We start from the raw sequence: 21,026 nt of genomic DNA on the forward strand, positions 1-21,026 counted from the left end.
TTGGCCCCCTAGCCAAACTGTTTGACCTGGCTGAAAACGCCTATATTGATGGAACTCCTGTTGACCCTAAGGAGTTACGTGAGTGGGTCCAATGAACCATTTGCCTCCTTGGCAATGCAAACACTGCCATTTCCAATGAATGCAGGAAGGGCGTACTCCTTAAAATTGACCCTAAACTCATGGAACTAGCAAAAAAGGACAGAGGAGCCACCTCACAGGGACTCCTGTTGGGAGAAGATTTCATCCGCGACATGGCCAAATTTGTCGGGGCCTTTAGCTCGATTCAAAAGTCACAACGTGACATTAAAAAAGTATTCCAAGATAACATTTTTGGAAGGGCAGGGAGAATGCGGGGTCGGTTCCCCGGCCGTGGTCAGTCTACCTCAAGACCCTTTCTGGGACGAGGATCTAGGCTCCAACAAGCATCATTCTACGGGAACCAAACCTTCTACCCACAGAGGCAACGCAACAGGGGAAGACCATTTCGAGGCGAGAGAAGAAGCAGAGGATTCTCCGCAGGTAGGAATATTGAAAGTCCATTCAGATACCCCCATAAAGGTGGGATGGAGAATAGCCCTTTTCTCTGGGAACTGGACCTTGGTAACTCAAGACCCGTGGGTTCTGGAAACCGCGAAGGGTTACAAAATAAAATTTACAGACATTCCCTTCCAATCAAAGGCACCTCGCGAAATATTCTTCTCTCAAGAACAGAGAAAACTAGTATCTCAGGAGGTAAAGGATCTACTGGCAAAAGGGGCTATACCAGAGAGTTCAGAAACAGGTTTCATCAGTAATATATTCTTAGTACAGAAGAAAGACAAGGTGCAGAGGCCTGTCATAAACTTAAAAAGTCTAAACGGGTGGGAATCCTACCACCACTTCAAGATGGAGGGAATACACATTCTAAGAGATGTCCTGAGAAAAGGGGACTAGCTAACACGTCTAGACTTGAAGGATGCCTATTTGACCATTCCAATTTAGCCCCCACACAGGAAGTTCCTCCAATTCACTTGGGAGGGAAAACTCTGGGAATTTTGCAATCTCCCGTTCGGACTATCCTCAGCCCCTTGGTGCTTCACCAAGGTCCTACGTCCGGTAGTAGCGTGGCTAAGGGAAAGGGGTGTAAGACTAATAATTTATCTGGACGATATCCTTATCATGGGTCAGTCCAAGGCGACAGTCTCTCGCCATACAAATCTTACTATCCGCCTTCTGGAACATCTAAGCTTCGTCATAAATGACAAGAAATCTTGCACTACTCCAAGCCTGGAACTCAATTCCTGGGCTTAATGCTAAATACAGTGTCCGCAGAACTGAAATTACCAAGGGAAAAGATCAAGGAACTCAAAAAGATACTTTCTTTGGAAGTCTTTCCCTTGAGACTCTTAGCCAGGATCCTGGTTCTCCTCTCCTCAACCATTCAGGCAATCTTTCCGGGCCCTTTACACTACAGGGCCCTCCAGAGACTCAAAGCGAAAGCTCTGAAATCGACTCTCTCTTACACTCAGATCACTTCCTTGGACAAAGACTCGAGGAAAGAACTATCTTGGTGGCTGAAAAATGCAGAAGCCTTAAATGGCAAAGCCATCTTTGGGGAATCCTCAGATTTGATAACAGAATCAGATGCAAGTCTAGAGGGTTGGGGTGCCACATGTGGCGATTCTTCCACAGGAGTTCGGTGGACATGTGAGGAGAAGAAACTACACATCAACTGCCTGGAACTTCTTGCAGGTTCCTTTGCGGTTGGAAGCTTCACCCAGAAGTCATTGAAATGCTGTATAATGTTACGCATGGACAATGTATCTGCAGTAAAATACGCCAGCAAGATGGGAGGACCACATTCAAAGGGCCTGACCAAAATAGCGAACGTTTTCTGGGAATATTGCTTGAACAAGGGACTGTCCGTCACAGCGGAACACATCCCTGCTTTAAACAATGGGGTATCGGACTGGTTCTCCAGGAATTTCAAGGACTCCAGCAACTGGAAGTTAAACCCTTCGGGACCGACCTTTTCGCAGACAGAGTGAACACTCAGATGATGAACCTTTTCAGTTGGAGGCTGGACCCTCTAGCAGCAGGAGTGGATGCCTTCCTCCAGGACTGGCAGGGCTTAAAGCCATATGCTGTTTGTCATGCTTCCATGCCTTCTCTTACACGGGCGCCGGTACCCTCAGAGTATGGTGGTCATAGCCCCCCTCTGGAGGTCTCAGGCATGGTTTCCTGTCATCTTGGAGATGACCACGGACTTCCCAATTCTAATACCACCTTTCAGACAACTACACCTGGGTCTTCAGGGCGAATCACATCCTCTCTTAGACCAAAGCCTGTTAGTCCTGACGGCGGAAGATTTCAGGCGACAATGGTAAATCCCTGGCTTTTCGCACAATGCTTTCCAACTCATATCTGAATCTTGGGCATCTGGATCAAGGAAGGCACGACCAAATGGGTTTGCTGGTGTCTTCAACAACACTATGATCCCGTTTCAACTGATTTAGTTCATGCAGTTAATCTTCTATTGGAACTCTTTGCTTCTGGCCTGAGTTACAGAACTGTGATTGTCTATAGGTCAGCAGTAGCTGAAGGACATTCCTTAATCAATGGTGTGTCAGTGGGTCAAAACCTTTTAACAAAAAAGATTATGAGAAGCATGCGGGTTCTCAATCCTCCAACTCCTAAATATACAGCCTTATGGGACGTAAGAAACATATTGCAACTTATTTCCTCTTGGGGAGATAACGTTAACCTCTCTCTCCCAAACGTATTTCTTATAAGCTTACCGTGTTACTTTGCTTGGTGTCCTTCAGACGAACCTCAGATGTCAAGGCTCTGGACGTTACTAGCAGGGCCTAAGGGAGTTTGCTTTTACCTTAAGAAAAGGACCAAAACTATGTCGTCCTCTATCTTTTATCCTTTCTTTCCTCTGAATGAAAGTTTGTGTGTTGTCAAATGTCTTAAAGAATATGAAAAGAAAACGGTACGTTTGCAAGGAACTGAAACACAACTACTGATCTCTCACAGATCTTCTAACAAACAAGTTACATCTCCCATGCTTACGAGATGGGTCAAAGAAGTGAAGAGTGAAAGTGGTGTTGATATTTCGATTTTTGGTGCACACTCTCTTAGGGGTGTATCAGCTTCAAAAGCTTTAATGTTAGTTGGAGGGCTACAAGATATTCTAAGAGCCGCTGACTGGTCAAATGAGAGTATGTTTAATTTTTTTTACTTTAGACAAATCAATACTGTGATTGACAACATACTTAGTTCACTTTAAACTTGCATAATGTTGGCCTCCGTGTCATGCCATAAAAGTTAGATTTTTCACAGCCTGCTGGGCAGAAAATCTGGATTTTATTAAAAACACGGAGGCTAAGATTATCCCTCCACTAATTAACCCTCCCTAAGGTTTTTATCTTTTGACATTTTCTGTCTCTTTTCTTTTTCAGAATAAGATATCTACAATTGCTTAATGGAAATGGCTCGTTCAACGTCATAATTGAAGTTTGTTTTGCTGAGTTCATCTTTTTCGTTCGCAGCATTGGACAAAGAAGGAAGATGGCTGTGTGCTCATGGACTGTATACTATATTTGGAATGTTTCGAAGTTCTATATTCTCTTCATTGTTATTGCTGAGCTGTGGCAATAAAGGAGATTTGCATAATCTTAGCCTCTGTGTCTTTAATAAAACCCAGATTTTCTGCCCAGCAGGCTGTGAAAAATCTAAATTACACACCTCACCTTGTCAGCGTGAACCGTCAAAGTCACTAAATTGTCCTGAGCTCAATTTACTGATAGTTATTGCACAAAGCAGATAGCTGTGACAATCCGGGTGAAGTATGCCATGGGATCTGCAGCGAGTACGCTGATCCCTGTCCCAATACCGGTCAGAACGCTTCGCCGGTATTGGGACAGGGATCAGCTTACCCACTGCAGATCCCATGGCATAGTTCGCCCATATTTACATGAACAGCGTACATTTCAAAGGCATACTTTGTTCTTTTGGTTGTAATCTCACACGCACTGACATATGACCGTTCACATTGTCACAGTCCTTGATAAGAAAGCAATATAATTTCAAAGATTGACGAATCTGATGCATTTGGATCTTAACACTTGGATTGGAATGACCTAGCCAGGTCGGAAATATAACCGGGAACTAGGCATTTAATCTTCGATTGAGTAACTATACAGCCCTGAGGAAATCAGTGTCATTACCCATACGACGAAACACGTGTTGGCTGGACCCTGTGCTGTTCTCTGGAATAAAGTATAAGAACACTAAACAAAAGACCAGACTTGCTTTGATTTTCTACATTGATGAACTTTCAAATCACACGAATGCGTGTGCACAGGATTTGACTTTATGTACTTTGGACTCATGGTCCTAATTGGAGGGTTTTAGGGGTTTTCCCCTCACCTGTTGCATCGCTGAACTTGAATTCACGCAGTTACAGCATGTTACATTGCAGGCGCCATTATTCCTGTATAAATTAATACCCCCCCCCTTTTTGTCATTACCCTAACAAATGGAGTATATGTTCCTGGAACTACATTACCCACTTTAGGAATTTTCTAAATGGCAAATGTTTTCAGACACACTCAACTTAGGCCCTGAGGGCTAGCGGTGTGTGTTGGGAGTGTGCTGTGGTAATCATAGTGTCCTTCCACATCTAAGACCAAAATCCAGTTAGAAGCAACCACTGTGCCCCCAATGGACCCAGCGAAAGAAGACTGTTAGGACAAAGCAGGGTTCATCAACAACCAGACAGTGGATAAACAAGAATTGTCCCTTCTTCTCAAGTGAGCCCCCAGTATTTTATGTACACCCAGCAGATCTGTCAAGAGTTATTTGCCAACCCAGCAAGATTTAACTGTGTCAAAAAGAGTGCTCACCGCCCCTACCCTTCTGCTGATCTCAAAGGAGTCCTCTCTGTCCATTCAGGTTGACCTGTCAATCACAGTGACGTATTTTGTTGCTTCTGGAAGGGACGCCTCATTTAAACCTATTCAAAAGCTAGTTACTGGCCATAAGAAGTTGGAGTGCAAATGAAAATTAGCCTGCAGTCATTTCAGGTAGGAAAAGTTATATTTCTAAAAGTTACTTTCCTTAATATTTAATAAAAATCTGACTTCACAATTGAATTGGTTTTTTAACAAGTATCAACAATGATAGTTTAATTATTTTTCTAGCTAGTCCCATTCAGGAGTTACTTAATTAGGATTTTAATCTGCACTTTTGTTTTCTACATAGGACAGCTAAGCCTGCAACAGTAGTTTCTAGTGTGCAAATCACTGTAAGAACATATTAACATTAATTTTCTACATTTCGACTTTTACATACCATGCACTCTGCCTTATGGGCTATAAGGCCTAAGTAGGGGTGAATTTTAAATATTTAAAAGGAGGTTTTCATCTGTCAAAAGGGTTTGTTAGGACAGGTCGAATGCACTAGTTAAACTGCCGAAGTCAAGCTACAATGGTAGGCCTGAAACCATGTTTTACAATGTCATTGTAGTAGATGGCACCATATGTGCTGTAGTCCACTAGTGACATTTAACATACAAGCCCTGGTTACATGTTGTACCATATACTAGGCATATATATACAAGTTAAATGTAAGTTAAATATATAAATTAAGAATATGCCAATTCGACTATGTTTAAATGAGGAGCACAGGCGGTTAGCAGGGTTAAAGCGCACAGAGTTCTAAAGCCCGCAAAAAATAAGGGGTGACCATGCAAAAAGGCAGATTTTCTACGCCGTGCTCAGTGACAAATTACACAAATGCGAAACTGAATCAATGAGAAAATCAGACACCAGAGATATCACTTGAGGTGAACAGTAGCGCCCTACTTCACCCCTGTAAGCATAGCCTGCATCTCACAAGCAGCAATAGTACTATATTCAGAAAGATTGGAAGCTGTAGTACTGGCTGATGACAATACATTACTATCCCTATGATCCCTGTTTCTGGGAGAAGAATAACTTGCTTCAATCTTCCAAATATTTTCCCAAAAAAATGGCGCTAGCCTATCACATAGTCCTTGTGAAGGACAAATATTGTTAATACATGCAGAAAGTTTAATAAGACTCTTCCCAATAGTGTCAATTCTAGTAGAATAAAAAGTCACTCATCATGCAAACTAATCGCAGAGACTATTTATTAGCATTTTCTTATGTGAGATCCTGGAAGGTATCATTGGAGCAATCTTATCTAAAGCTATGCAAATCTTGCTACTAAAGTCAGATGCTGCCTCTTCTATATTTGAGGGTAAATTGGGAGGTGTCATTTTAAAGGCTGTGGCCACCATTTCTTTATTGTTTCTGGTCCAGACTGAGTAGTTTTTTCAGAAGGAAACACTTGGCAGAACTAGGAAACCTGCAGGCAGAAATATAAAAAGGCACTGTATAATGATTGGTCCATAATAGTTTTATCCTTACCAAACCAAGCTAAATTAGTAAAAATCAAGAGTATTTCCCACTTGGAGACTCATTGATCATAGATTTGCTCATTTTATTGTGAATGAGACCATATGTCAATCTACCTAATAATACTCCCTCTTGACCTAAACAACAGTTATTTATATATAAACTAGCACACAAAGCACAAAAGTGTATTCTTAATATTTTTTATTTTTCGTATTTTTATATTTTCATTTTTTCTGTATAAAAATATAATCAATTTTGAACAGATAAATCAATTTTTCATAAATGAACGTTTTCACTTATACTTTACACATTGTTCATGTCAATTCGATAAGACAAAGATATTCTTTTGATTCATGACAAAAAAAGGAAAACAAAACCCAGGGAGAAAGAACACTGCACATACAAACTCTTCATTCATGCATACACATATCAGACATTCCGTACACATATATCTCAGTAGCTTTACCACTTAACACATAATGAGTGGTAAGGTAGTCCTAATAGCCCCCAAAAAAAGGAGCTGCTCCCAAAAATTTTTTGTAGGATCTACAAGAAGATTTGGTCAACGCGTTTCGGTGGTATAAGCAAACGTGGATACCACCTTCTTCAGGACCAGCTACTTCTCTTAGCGCAAGTTCTCAAAACCTGGGGTATTATTTGGGGGGACAATATCACCCTACAAAGCCTGCTGTTTGTACTGTAAGACGTAATCACAGTGGAAATTCTTCCTCTTATTTGTCTGTTTATCTGCAGATGTCCGATAGTGGTTAGACTCTAAATCCCACTAAATGTAGTATGCGGCTAGGAGACATCCAACAATGATTCCGTAGTACTCCATGTATCTTTAAAAGAAAGTTTGTTTAAAGATCACCAAAGTATATTATTTCCATCCATAACCAGATATAGGCAGAGTCTCAACCGTACAAATACACGCTGTTGCAATTCTTTACGGTGTCCCAGCGCTCAAAACATCTAAGTCCTTCAGTCACACGTAAGCATCCTCAGATCGTCCTGCTGTCAGGAAGTGAGCCTACACCCAAATGCGTGTATCTACTTCTACTCCTCCCTCCGTAGTCAAGATTGTCAAAGCCGTATCATCAGCATTCAAAACATCTAAGTCCTTCAGCCACACGTAGGCGTCCTCAGATCGTCCTGCCGTCTGCCGTCTGACGGCAGGACGATCTGAGGACGCCTACGTGTGGCTGAAGGACTTAGATGTTTTGAATGCTGATGATACGGCTTTGACAATCTTGACTACGGAGGGAGGAGTAGAAGTAGATACACGCATTTGGGTGTAGGCTCACTTCCTGACAGCAGGACGATCTGAGGATGCTTACGTGTGACTGAAGGACTTAGATGTTTTGAGCGCTGGGACACCGTAAAGAATTGCAACAGCGTGTATTTGTACGGTTGAGACTCTGCCTATATCTGGTTATGGATGGAAATAATATACTTTGGTGATCTTTAAACAAACTTTCTTTTAAAGATACATGGAGTACTACGGAATCATTGTTGGATGTCTCCTAGCCGCATACTACATTTAGTGGGATTTAGAGTCTAACCACTATCGGACATCTACAGATAAACAGACAAATAAGAGGAAGAATTTCCACTGTGATTACGTCTTACAGTACAAACAGCAGGCTTTGTAGGGTGATATTGTCCCCCCAAATAATACCCCAGGTTTTGAGAACTTGCGCTAAGAGAAGTAGCTGGTCCTGAAGAAGGTGGTTTCCACGTTTGCTTATACCACCGAAACGCGTTGACCAAATCTTCTTGTAGATCCTACAAAAATTTTTTTGTAGCAGCTCCTTTTTTGGGGGGCTATTAGGACTACCTTACCACTCATTATGTGTTAAGTGGTAAAGCTACTGAGATATATGTGTACAGAATGTCTGATATGTGTATGCATGAATGAAGAGTTTGTATGTGCAGTGTTCTTTCTCCCTGGGTTTTGTTTTCCTTTTTTTGTCATGAATCAAAAGAATATCTTTGTCTTATCGAATTGACATGAACAATGTGTAAAGTATAAGTGAAAACGTTCATTTATGAAAAATTGAATTATCTGTTCAAAATTGATTATATTTTTATACAGAAAAAATGAAAATATAAAAATACGAAAAATAAAAAATATTAAGAATACACTTTTGTGCTTTGTGTGCTAGTTTATATATAAATAACTGTTGTTTAGGTCAAGAGGGAGTATTATTAGGTAGATTGGCTTCATTTTCCCCTTTTCTCCCTGACCTATTGGAAAATTATCTTGTATAAAGGGGGTCCCAGTATTTTCTGCATTGAGACCATATGTCAATACAGTATTTGGAATCGATAGGTACATATTGGAGCTAATTTACAACTAATTTAACACAAACAGGAGTATATTGATGCCACACTAATTTACCTGCATGCTTGTGCCATAACTTGAAGGGGTCTGGCACAACATCACTGAGAAATGCAATTAAAACTAGAGCTTGAAAATATTGTTTGCAGGGCTATCCAATTCTAAGTGGTATCCCTTTGATCTGCCTGATAAAGAGACATATTTTCCTTACAATAACTTTGTATCCCAGAAAGCTAGCACTCACAGGGTAGAGAACTGATCTAAATGGTACAGTTATCAATATGTTTTCACTTTGAGTTTTTATAGAACACTCAGAACTCGATTTGCCATCTTAAACTGGTGATAAGGGAGAGTGAAACAGAACACACGGCAAGGGAATAACAAGTTGGAGCAGAAACAAGACACAGATTACAGTCTGCAAGGAATAGTAGCAATGTTACAATAGATGGAAACAAACATGACACTCCAGACTGAGGAAACAACAAGCTGCCGTAGGCATCTGAAATGCTGTAGAAATGGAAATTCTCTGATGGATCTTTAGAAAGCTTCTGAACCTTAGGTAGCCTTTTACCAAGCTCATTTGTTGAGAGACGGAATTTGAAAGAGAGGTGCTCTAAGTGGGCTTTGCGCTTGAGTCTTGCTGTGTCATTTAGAATTTGTCAATAAAGATCTTGAGGATGCTTCTAAGATGCTTTTACAGATATGTAGATGAAATAAACCCACTCTAAAGACTAGCACAATGACTACTGATCCTACCCACATAGCCTTTACCTTTTTCTTGTCGAAAACCTCAACAGTGAATGAATTATATTTTGCAACACACTCACCTTTGAATATCAGCCAACACATCAACATGACATACAATAACAAAACAGAACATGATATAACAACAAAACTCTGCCTTATTTGCCCTCCTTGACACTCCTATTCAAAGTTTCAAAATTGTTGACTAAGTAAGTAGGGGGAATACATTATCTCTCCTTTATACATGAATTGTGATGACGCTTTTCCATCTCTCTCAAAGTAACTCCTGTTTTATGACTCTGTGGTAAAATGACATTAGAAACAAGAGAGAATATACAGATTTTTAGTATCAACCCACTAGTCTTTTCAAGGGTCAGCAAAAACTTCAATGTTAATAATTTTGGCAATTCTCTATTTTACAGAATTTAAAGGTTAGACAAACATGCTTATTCTGCAATGCATTCAAGTGAGTTCCTGGCTCTGTTCCCACATCTCCCATATTCATCCTGCTGTCTCATCCCTGCTCAAGGCTAGTAACACTCCGGCCATTCCCCAGCTACTTCTGATACATGCTTAGAGAAGGCATTCTGGAAACAAGTTGCCAAACAACAAGTCCAAAAAACAATATCATGTATGCCCTATTACAGATTAGGATGCAGGCTTATTATATTTCCTCTGTTCCTATCCATGTGAGTAAAGATAGTACTACTGGTCTGGCCTGTGTTTCCTCACACGCCTTGTTAAGCAGCTATATATTTAATATTTACATTTGTTGCCCTATGCCCGATTTTATCGATTATTGCATTAGGGATGCCCTATAATTTTTGACCTTTGAAGGTTACATAAACTAAGTCCAATCAATCTATTAATTCTGGATTGGTAACACAAACTCATTGTTATAATTGTAACATATGGGATCTCTAATGCCTGCCCATATGTTTGATTTCCTCAGGAATTCTGATTTAATCGAATATTGAATTAGCGACGCCCAACCTTGGGGCATATATCATTGAGAATTTTGGATGTTACCACACCTAGGGGTGAGGAAGCCACGTTTGGGCTCCTGATCAAATCCCTACTATCAGAGCATGGTTGTGTGTCAGAGGTTACCGACCCACCTTGGATCTTCTACATACCTGAGATGCCGGTCTGGCACCAGGATTAGGTCAGTGTCTCCACTACGTCCTCACTTATACCGCTACGAGTATCGCAGCGCCATAGTAATTTAGACACTCTCTACCCCCAGGTTGCTTTAGCCCATCCTGAAGAAGACTCGCAGCACAGGTCCAAAAACACCCTCCTTGCATTAGCCGAGTCGAAACGTCGACGCTCCCTACCCACATGAGGCCTGTACCTGTCGCCCACCCTATATTTTGAAAATGTATTGATGCATGTTTGATTTGAATACATTATTGTTAAAACATTTTCTATGTTGGACAGGTCTCTCTACACTGGTCTTCTTTACCAGGTTGTTGTTGAAAATTATTTGAATTGACTATTCCTAAACCTGTGATCCTCACTCTCACCTACCCTACACGAGCACATCTTATTCCCCCTTTTCCTCCCCTTTTATGCAACCTATTATCAAATGTATAGAATTGTTTATTAAGTCTAACATATGGAATAAATGTATTGCAGATGAAATTTGCTTCTTTGGTGCTTTTTTGGTTTTGTTTTCTAATTTAGTGTATGCATTCATAATATATTTTTGATTGCATAAAAACGTAGTGGTTTCTCCATGGGATTTAATGCTTTTGTTGATTTTTACACAACACAGACTATAGAGATTAGAATCTAGTTATCTTCGAATGAGTCACGGACCATTTTTTGTATTCCCGTACTGTACCCAGGTCTGGTGACGATTTTTGGGTTACCCCATTATCTTTAATGGCTATGTATGTTTGTGGGCTTTAGCAAATGAGTCGAAACACTTACAATCTGTCTGGGAGTGACGCAGAAGGGATAGTCTGAGGGAACACCTTCATGTGCTCGAAGAATTACAGAAATTAGCTTCTTGTTCTTTGCTTCTGGAGCTCCTTCTTCAGGAAAATCTTGCTCTTCAAAATCCTCCTCTTCTTCTTCCTCATATTCTTCTGCATGCTAAAAATACACACATATACTCCACAATTAAGCAGGGGTAAAAACTCCAACACACAGCTTGAAAAAAATAAACAATTTCCTACACTGCTGGTATGAGTTCTAAGGTGAAATTGTGTTCAAAGGAGAAACCCATTTGTGTAAAGAAAATCCCCAAATAAATTAATTTTAGGCTAATACCAGACTAGTTAGTAGTTAAGCTGTATGGTTAACATGCATATTCATTCTGAGGTAAGTGCAGCTTCCCATGATTGGCATGGTTACTAACTTGGAGAGTGAATATTTCAGACAGCGGGATCCAAAATGAGAAATTGCGATTCTGGGGAGTTGGATCTTTCTGTATGTCTGTGCATTTGTTTTCTTCCAGTAGTGCAAAGTGACTCAGATGATTAACCATTTCCGCCCAGACAACCATCATGTGTTCCCATCGATCTTCTTGTAGTCCCACAGGGCAGCACTACCTCTACTGCTACTACACCTCAGGGTGCCTGAACATTCTTATCTACTGAATTCTGTGTGAAGATATTTATATTTTAACTTTGTTGTTGAGGCAGAAGCTCCTAGAGTTAAGTTACTATTTGGTTACAATTTAATGTGCTATACACCATTGTGGACTGTAAACTTTAAGCATCATGGGTACACCTCTTACGGTCAGCACTATACCTTCCTGTGACAAAGAAATGTTGAAAGAGTGCATAGTGCTAGGGTGCAGATATTACTGGATCTGCAATCACTAACTACCAGGTACACCAAACCCCTGCACCGCGCAATTATGAGTTTTTGTACCCAGAATGGGGAAAAGAACGTGTACCCAGATTTACTGGCTTCTTTTATGCATGCTTATCCACAATTCTAGGAACAATTCTGCTACTGTTTACCACATGATCTTACTTGGTTGTAAATGGGAACAGGGGGACTATGCAGGGTGAGTGTGGAGAGTGTGTCTGGTGCAGAGCAGGCTGTGGGTCATCGGGTGGGTGAGTGCTGCACACGGCACTGTTCTGTAGGAGTTTGTGCAGTGGGGGACTGGGCTGCTCTTCTGCCCACAACCCCAGCCAAGTCCCCAAGGGATTTTACTGGGTGCGTTTCTGCACCTGGTAAAATTGGGCCAGGTGTTCTTGTATAGGGTAATCCCAGATGCAGGCAAACCGGACCAGTCATGATTGAGGAGGAGTGGTATCCAACTCAGGGATATTGACTGAACAACTTATAAATGCCCCTATACTCTGTGCCCTGCAGCTTACAAAATCTAATTGCTGTCGCCAGTTGGAGACTGCACTCAACAGAGGTGGACAGACACAAGGATGTGGATGTATCCTCAGGCTTTTGTGCTTGCAGTCACATTGCTATCACTGCCATCTGGCAGTAAGGTTGTGCAAGTCTACTTTGTAAGTGTGCAAGTATTGAGCTTGTTCTTATTCTGTGAGGGCCCTACAGTTAGAAGGTACAAGTTCTGCTGTGGGAAGTCTCTTTGAGAACTGAGTACACATATATCACACAGATAGGCGAGGTAGAAGGATTACAGTTGGCTATATTTGCCTTCCTGCCCTCATACATGTACATGCCCCAAAGATATAACCAATCACAAGAAATCAAAAGGAACCTGATAAATGATTCCAGAATGCAGAAACACCTACAAGAACCCACCATGTGGTTTCAAAGGACTCTCACCCACATTTTGTGGCATGCTTTATCATTTGGATGGGCTCAACCTTGAAAGGAGCACTTGATGGTACACGTATGTGGGTTCTTAGATGGAAATTCTAAGATTACCTAGTAGGAATCCCCAAAAATGTCTTTCTTGATGGGGTTCTCTGGTAATGCTTAAAAAGAGGTGACACATAGAGATAAGAATTACTTCAGCATTAGACTTCTGGAAGTCTACATGTTACTGCCAATTTCAGTGGCCTTCATCAGGACCAAAGATACCTGCTTAATATACATTCCAAACCAAGTTGTGTATATCGCTACTGTGGAGAAATGCTTATAACATGCACACACTCATGCAAACATGCATTCTCCAGGTGGAGTAAATCAGGATATCATCCATGGTAGAGTTTAAATATTGCCCTATAGGGATGGGGTTGTAGGTCGTCGCTGTGGTCAAACTTGAATCAAGAGATGCGACTGGGTACTACACCAGAGAGTCTCCCACCCCTGCATATTCAACAAAGCACAAATATTAATAACTTAAATGAACAGTGCCTTCAATGTTTCTACTGCACTCATTGTGCCAACTGAGGCATGTACGATGGCAGTGACTACAATGGTAGTTTAAACTTATTGTTTTATTTCTAATGTGGCTGAAGGAAGATGTTCACGATGATGACACTACTCTTCATTTTGATTAGCTTTATCTCTTATATGAACTGAACAATGAATAATGATTACTTTATTTAATTAACATATGTAAGAAATTGGGTTGTTGGTTGACTGGTCCCCGATCAAGCAGCAACCACAATCCTTGTCAGGGTAAGGCACATGCAAACACCAAATTAACCTGTGCTTACCCCTTTGGAAGCTTGGCATAGAGCAGTCAGGCTTAACTCAGAGGCAATGCGTAAAGTATTCGTGCAACACTTCAAATAGTTAAACAGTGAAAACACACCACATAAAGAACGCACAACAGATTTATGAATATTATAGTAAGGTTTTATGAATATAACAAGACCAAAACGATAAAAAAACAATTACTAGAACCGGAGATATTGAATATTAAAGTTTTTAGTGACACAAAGCGCCAACTGGGGACATCTCGTCGAACCGGACTGGGACAAAGTCACAAGTTCAAGCTGACCGTGATGGAGTACGGGCTGGCTACAGGGTCCCAGTTAGACCTCCTGAACAGAGTACCTCAAATCCTCCTTTTGGAGCGATGCATGGCTCCGCATCAAAGATGCAGCGCGAAGCCGAAGCGATGCATCAGTTTCAAGATGCGGTGAGGCTGCGATGTGAGGTTCTATGACGTTATCGTCGGGGATCCCAACGATGGGGCCTGGGATGTGAAGTCCAGCGTCTGGTGTGCAGTGCTGCGATTCGGTCCTGAGGAGGCTGCGATGCGGAGTGGGGCATCATTATGGAGGCTGCCGACAACAAAAGATGCAAGGACCTGTGCTGTAGATGCGCCGCGAAGTTTTGTGATGCATCCTTTAGGAGGACTGCGGAGGTGATGCAGGTCTTTGTGACAGATCTAATCCACGCAACAGCGGCGATACATCAGTTCTGCTCGGGGATGCGCTGCTCAGCAGAGGAGATACATTGGTTCTGCTTGGGGCGGAGTCGCTTCCAAGGGTCATGGACTGGGGTGGCACCACTTGGAAAAGTAGAATCACAGATAGCAGAGTCCATGTGTATGTGCAAAGTTGTTTATGTCCCTGAGGCTCAGATCAGGAGGCCAACCACCAGCCCTGGGAGCCACTCTGGGTTCAAGAGATGCAGGTCCAGTCCTACTCACCCAGGCAGGAAGGCAGCAGGTCAGCAAAGCAAGGAAAATGTTACTTTAGAGCAGCAGTTTAGCAGAGTGACAGTCCTTCAACAGCACAGCAGTCTTTCTTCCTGGCAGAGTAACCACAAGTCCAGTAGTGTACGGAAGTGGTGGTGTTTGAGGTCCTTTTTTTAGTAAACAGTCGTGCCTTTGAAGTGGGGAGAAGCTTCTAGAGGCATGCCCTTGAAGTGCACATATGCCCTACCTTACCTGCCTTGGCTCCAGACTAACTACAGGGGGTATGCAGCCTTTTGTGAGGAGACAAGACACAGCCTATTCAGGTGTAGGTGAGGCCCAGCTCCTCCCTTTCACCCTGCCAGTGATGGCCCACTCAGGCACACCTAAGCTCCAATTGTGTATGGCAGTCTGGGAGGAATAAACAGAGTCCAACTGTCAACAACACCCGGTCATGTGACCAGAGACAGGCTGCATGCACCAAATAGCTAAGGGAAGAAAATGCCAAGTTTCTAAAGTGCCATTGTCCGAATTGCAATTTAAAATCCAACTTCACCATAAGTTAGGATTTAAAATTTTCATTCCAGAGACACCAAACTTGAATGAGCCATCTCTTCCCCATTAGAAATGACAATTATAAAATGTAATAAGGCAACTCCTATGGAAGAGATAGGCCTTGCAGTAGTGAAAAATGAATTTAAGAGTGTTTTTCACTACCAGGACATGTAAAACTTAACAAGTACATGTCCAGCTTTGTAAATACATTGCACCTTGCCCTCTCGGCTGTCCAGGGCCTTCCCTACGGGTGACTTATATGTATTAAACAGGATGGATTGGGCCTAGCAAAATGTTTATTTTGACAGTTCGAAATGGCAGTTTAAACAGCACTCACATTCTCTGCAATGGCAGGCCTGAGACCTGTTTAAAGGAATACTTAAGTGGATGACACAATCAGTGCTGCCGACCCACAAGTAGCATTTAATTTAAAGGCCATGGGCATATGTAGTGCACTGTACTAGGGACTTACGAGTAAATTAAATATGCGAAATGGGTATGAGCCAATATTACCATGTTTAGAGGAGGCAGCGCATGCACTTTAGCTTAGCATTGGTAAAGTACTCAGAGTGCAGCAAAAATGAGGTCGGAAAACTTAGAGGAGGAAAGCAAATATTTGGGAGAAGACCACCTTAAGGCTGACAGGTCTAATAACTTGCTATGTGGAGACATGTATGATGACCAAATATTCTGAAGAAGAACATCCTATTTGAGAGACGTTTCACATGCTGCTCAATTGACTACTACCATGTCAGAAAGTGTGTCAATGTCCTCATGTTGAGTCAAAGTATTAATGTTAGAGTTAGTGAGAGAGACACTAGGCCACTCTGTTCCATTTTCTTGGGACTAAGGGTTTAGGGATTTTTAGAAAATAGCCGTAGTCTGGGGCAAAGTCAAGCAGTCATAGGGAAAGGATATTTTGAGGTATGAGACCAAAGGATGACTATACATAACTACTTGACAAGTTTAAGAGAATTGCAGGTTCCAAGCAAGCTTGTTAGAGAAAAGTATGAATACTTTTGTGCCCATAAGTTCGTGGACAGGCACAAGGCCTTTAGATTCATACAGGAATGGACAAGGGGGAACCTGCAGAACATTCACTCAATATTAATAGATCTTTGGTGCTTATAAGGCACATGGGTAAGAGTAGTGAAGAGGTTGGTAAATTGGTATTACTTTCATGTCTAAGGGATTGAAGAAGAAATTGATGAGACATACCTTGGGTCCACGGCTAGATATAAAAGGAGCTAACAAATTTTGGGCTATGGTGTTTTTTCAATTGCATCAGGGAGTGGATCATAAAGGTAGGGCAAATCACAAACCACTTGTTCAGTGTATCATCTCCAGGAATATAACTTCTCCACAAAGTATCTACAATATCAGCAGTGAAAGGTATTTTGCAGATTGAGCGTTAGGAGTGAGAATGCCAGAACGTTTTGGTAAGATAGAAGCTGATGGAAGGAGTGGATAAGCTGTGGCACTACTGAGTGAATGCTGCTTTTAATGAGAAGTGGAAGAGAGAGTCTGGCGATGAGGAGGTGGTGGAAGTGGAAATTGCACTTTTTCGCTGTAGATGTGGCGATCCAGGAGTAAAAATTATATTTTGCCTCAAGCACATGAAATCCTTGAATTGCTCGTTTTCCAAGACCTATTAAGGAAGCCGAGACAGCAGTTTGTGTCCAAAGCCAAAATGCAGTTAAAACAAATATGACAATTTTTTAACCTGTGCAATTGCTTGTGAAACTTTGATGTAAACGTGTCTTGGGCATTATGGGTCTTTCCAGGAACTTGAGAGTTTGGTAAGTATGTAAGGGTAAAGGGTGGAGTTTGCAAGAAAAACTTCTACAATGAGGGCCAAAGGACCTAGGTTTAATAGAGAGGGGTTCCCTCTGGAGCTTGTAACAGACATGCTTTCAAGAGAATAAGAGATATTTAATCGACCAAAGAATTAGCCAACAGGTACTGTGTTGAATAATCCCGGAGTAATTAATTGGATTCATGGTAAAACCAGACAGAATGATGATGGGTAGCCAGTAATTGGCAAGAGTGAGTGGTGTTCTGGCAAAATAAATGTGGAGGAGATGTTGTGAGCTTTCAGATAGGTGGCGCATTCCAACACTGGGGTCAGTTCATTCATACGTATGTTGGGAAAAAAGGTTAGGTCCAAGTTGTGTCGAGAAAAAAGTAATGAAAATGGAAAGGAGACTGAGGAAATTGGTACTGTGTGAATGCTTGAAGGTTTGGTAAGAGTGATAGTAAAGTGTACCTAGGTATTGATCTCTTGCAAAAAAAGTGGTAGATATTTATTTTGTATTTGGTGTACATATTTAAATGTAATATTCCCCTCTGCATGTGTGACCTATGTGGCTTAGACTTTATTAAATTAAGATCAATTTGGAATGACTGAAAAAAAAGGTGTGTGCAAAATTCGCATAACTTATTTTTAGCTGGAAATGCATTCTTGCGCCTATTCTGGGTGCAAGGATGCACTCTCTGCTACAAAAGTCATGTACAAAATCCAAATCCTGTGAACAAGCACTCAAAGCTGGTTAATTTGAATTGTTCAGCAAAACACACAAGATGATGGATGGAATGTTGCACATTGGCAACACATTCACCCCCAGTCACAGATCTGGGTTTAATCCATCGTTATTTTGCTCACCAAGCCACCCCAGTTCAGACATGGCCATATGCAAATCAGTCTTGACATTGTTCTGCATTTTGTCCATCAACTGTTGTTTTTGCATTTGTCACCCCGAGTGGGAAGGGTATGCCCAGACATGGGTCCCGTGCTCTCCATGCCACTGGAATCAAGTTATACTGGCTAGGATGCTTGTTTCCAGTCCAGGGAGGACCTGGCTTGGCAGTTTGGGCTGGACTGTACCCATGAGGCACAGGGTCAAGACTGATTTGCATATGGCTGGGTTTAAACTGGAACGGCATGGTGAGCAATATAACGATGGATTTAGGCCCAGATCTCTGTACTGGGGTGAATGTATGACATTGTTCTACATTCTGTCCATCAACTGTTGTTTTTGCATTTGTCACCCTGAGTAGGAAGGGTATGCCCAGACGTGGGTCCCGTGCTCTCCATGCCACTGGAATCAAGCTATCCTGGCTGAAGAGGGGTGAAACCCCGAAACCGGTCCTAGGATGTTTGTTTCCAGTCCAGGGAGGACCTGGCTTAGCAATTCGGGCTGGACTGTACCCATGAGGCACAGGGTAAAGACTGATTTGCATATGGCTGGGTTCAAACTGGAACGGCATGGTGAGCAAAAAAACAATGGATTTAGGCCCAGATCTCTGTACTGGGGTGAATGTATGACATTGTTCTGCATTCTGTCCATCAACTGTTGTTTTTAATTTGAATTGTTCCCCAGCTCCTGCAATAGGATTTTTACCCGGAAAGAGGAGAAATTGCGCAATGTGTTATAATGATATAATTTCATTGCTTAACTACATTTGCACTAGGTACTAACCCATGCCTAACAGCATGACAGAAGAGAACCTAACAACCAGTATAGTGATATTATCAATAAACCTTTAAAAACTGGCCTTATGAACTCCTTCAGCGATTTGGCAGGTGGCCTAAACAGCAGCAGCTTTGGGAGATGCTGAGTTGATAAATAATAGCCCTTCAAATTGAGGGCAAAATGCATGGACATAGTGGATCACAAAATTGAGAGGACCCACTGCCACTCATCTCCTTACAAGTGGCCTATCTTTCCTTAAGAGTTGATATACTGATGGACCAAATCTCAAATAACAGTAGCATAAGAACATGGTTAGGAGAAAGAACTATTAGGAGTGAGTGGCAGCCACACTGTGCATCAGCCAGCAACCAGAAGCAAACAGTTTAATGCCTTGTGCTGCACAGTCGTTGCTTCTCACGTGACAGGTATTGCCTTACACATTATTAAACTAACTGGAGGAAGAAGGGCAGGGTTCCCCAGACTCTGGCAGATGGCCTCTGACACCTGAGCATGAGCTCTGAGGAAGACAGCCCTCACTTGCCTCCAGGGCACTTAAATCTCTAGTGTCCATGGAAGCACTTAAAAAATATACCACAGCTTGTCCCAGTTTTCAAACTTCCCCTAAAGCTGCATTTCTATTCTTTTAAATTAAACACAAGGCATTGGATTTAACAATACTGTGGATGGCGCACTATGATTAAAAGTAAAAGAGAAGTAGAAACATTTAGATGACCTATGGCTTACATTGTCCATCCCACGGGAAAGGGATGAAGATGAGGTACTTGAAGTACTGGGGATATGGTTCCAGTCCGGGTTACGTTCATCTCTAACAGATACATCTGAGATTCTGGAACCAATGATCTCATTACCGTCTATGTCTTTAAGGGGAAAGTGATCTCCATAGAAGACTAAGAGATCGACCAATTTGCGATCATCTTTTTCCAGATTGTAGATCTCCCAGTCCAATCGAATATCTAAATAAAAAAATATATAGAATGAATACTTTTCATGGATTGGGTAAATATGAATTTCATGAGTTAATTGATCATGTTCTGACAGAAATGTTTCTTGCCTAGGCTGGCACAAATCACTCTCATTGACAAGAGGACTCACAAAAAGTGACTTAAGTGGAGAGGATGGACGAACTGTATAAACTTTGATAGGGCTCAACAGAGGTGAACCAGATGCAGAGCAATGCAGCAGTTTGTAGAAATGAGAGAAAACATTGGTTATGTCATTGGATAACATAGATGCTATCAAACTAAAACCAAACCTCTGTAAACCTAAGGTGTGGCAAGACAATCGGTATAAATGATGATGAGCCAAGTCAGAGGCAAAGTACTTAAAGGGGCAATCCAGTGCAGAGAAAAAAACAGTTCTGTTTACCCAGTCCAGTACGTACTAACCAACAATGGGCATTCTATAATGTTGCTTCATTTGATTATGTCTGCTTGAGGTTTGAGATGTATTGTAACATCATTACAAGATGGACCCTATAAACAGCGACAATTTGAAAGACAGTCAATTGAATTGAGATACAATGCATGCACGATAGAACATCAACTGATCCTTTCAGTGGACAATAATTAACTAATGAGCCAGAGACTGAGCTTGTGTGGAAACGCTGGGTTCCATTTTGTTATTATGATATAAAAAGTCTAGAAGTTTCAATGGGTGTTTGCATTCCATGTTTTCAATCAAACTCTTTCACGTATCAGCCTCGCTATTAAAAATGGTAGCAATCACTAGCTATTCAGACGAGATTGAGATGCAGACACTCATGGAAGAGGCAGCCGCTTGAAAGCCTTCACTACTTGTTAGGACTTTGGTTTCTCACACATGGCTGTGCCACTCTTTAGCTCAGAAATAACTAAGAAAAAGGCACATTTTCCAGTTTGATGATTTTTACTCCAATTCACAATCAATTGAATCTCATAACTGCTCTGCATTTA

The 21,026-nt window shown here is 41.5% G+C and overlaps 1 protein-coding gene across 1 annotated transcript in view; it reads right to left on the bottom strand.

The window, feature by feature from the left end:
• The window catches only part of DLEC1 (DLEC1 cilia and flagella associated protein), a 576,582-nt gene that overhangs the window by 87,369 nt on the left and 468,187 nt on the right, over positions 1-21,026 (bottom strand). The window contains exons 30-31 of the mRNA XM_085628869.1: positions 19,819-20,048; positions 11,446-11,610 (exon numbers count right to left, since the gene is read on the bottom strand). Of these exons, the coding sequence (XP_085484995.1) occupies positions 11,446-11,610; positions 19,819-20,048 (395 nt within the window). The remainder of the gene's footprint in view (positions 1-11,445; positions 11,611-19,818; positions 20,049-21,026) is intronic.

The sequence above is a fragment of the Triturus cristatus genome, chromosome 10, assembly GCF_964204655.1.
Source record: "Triturus cristatus chromosome 10, aTriCri1.1, whole genome shotgun sequence".
Taxonomy (NCBI): domain Eukaryota; kingdom Metazoa; phylum Chordata; class Amphibia; order Caudata; family Salamandridae; genus Triturus; species Triturus cristatus.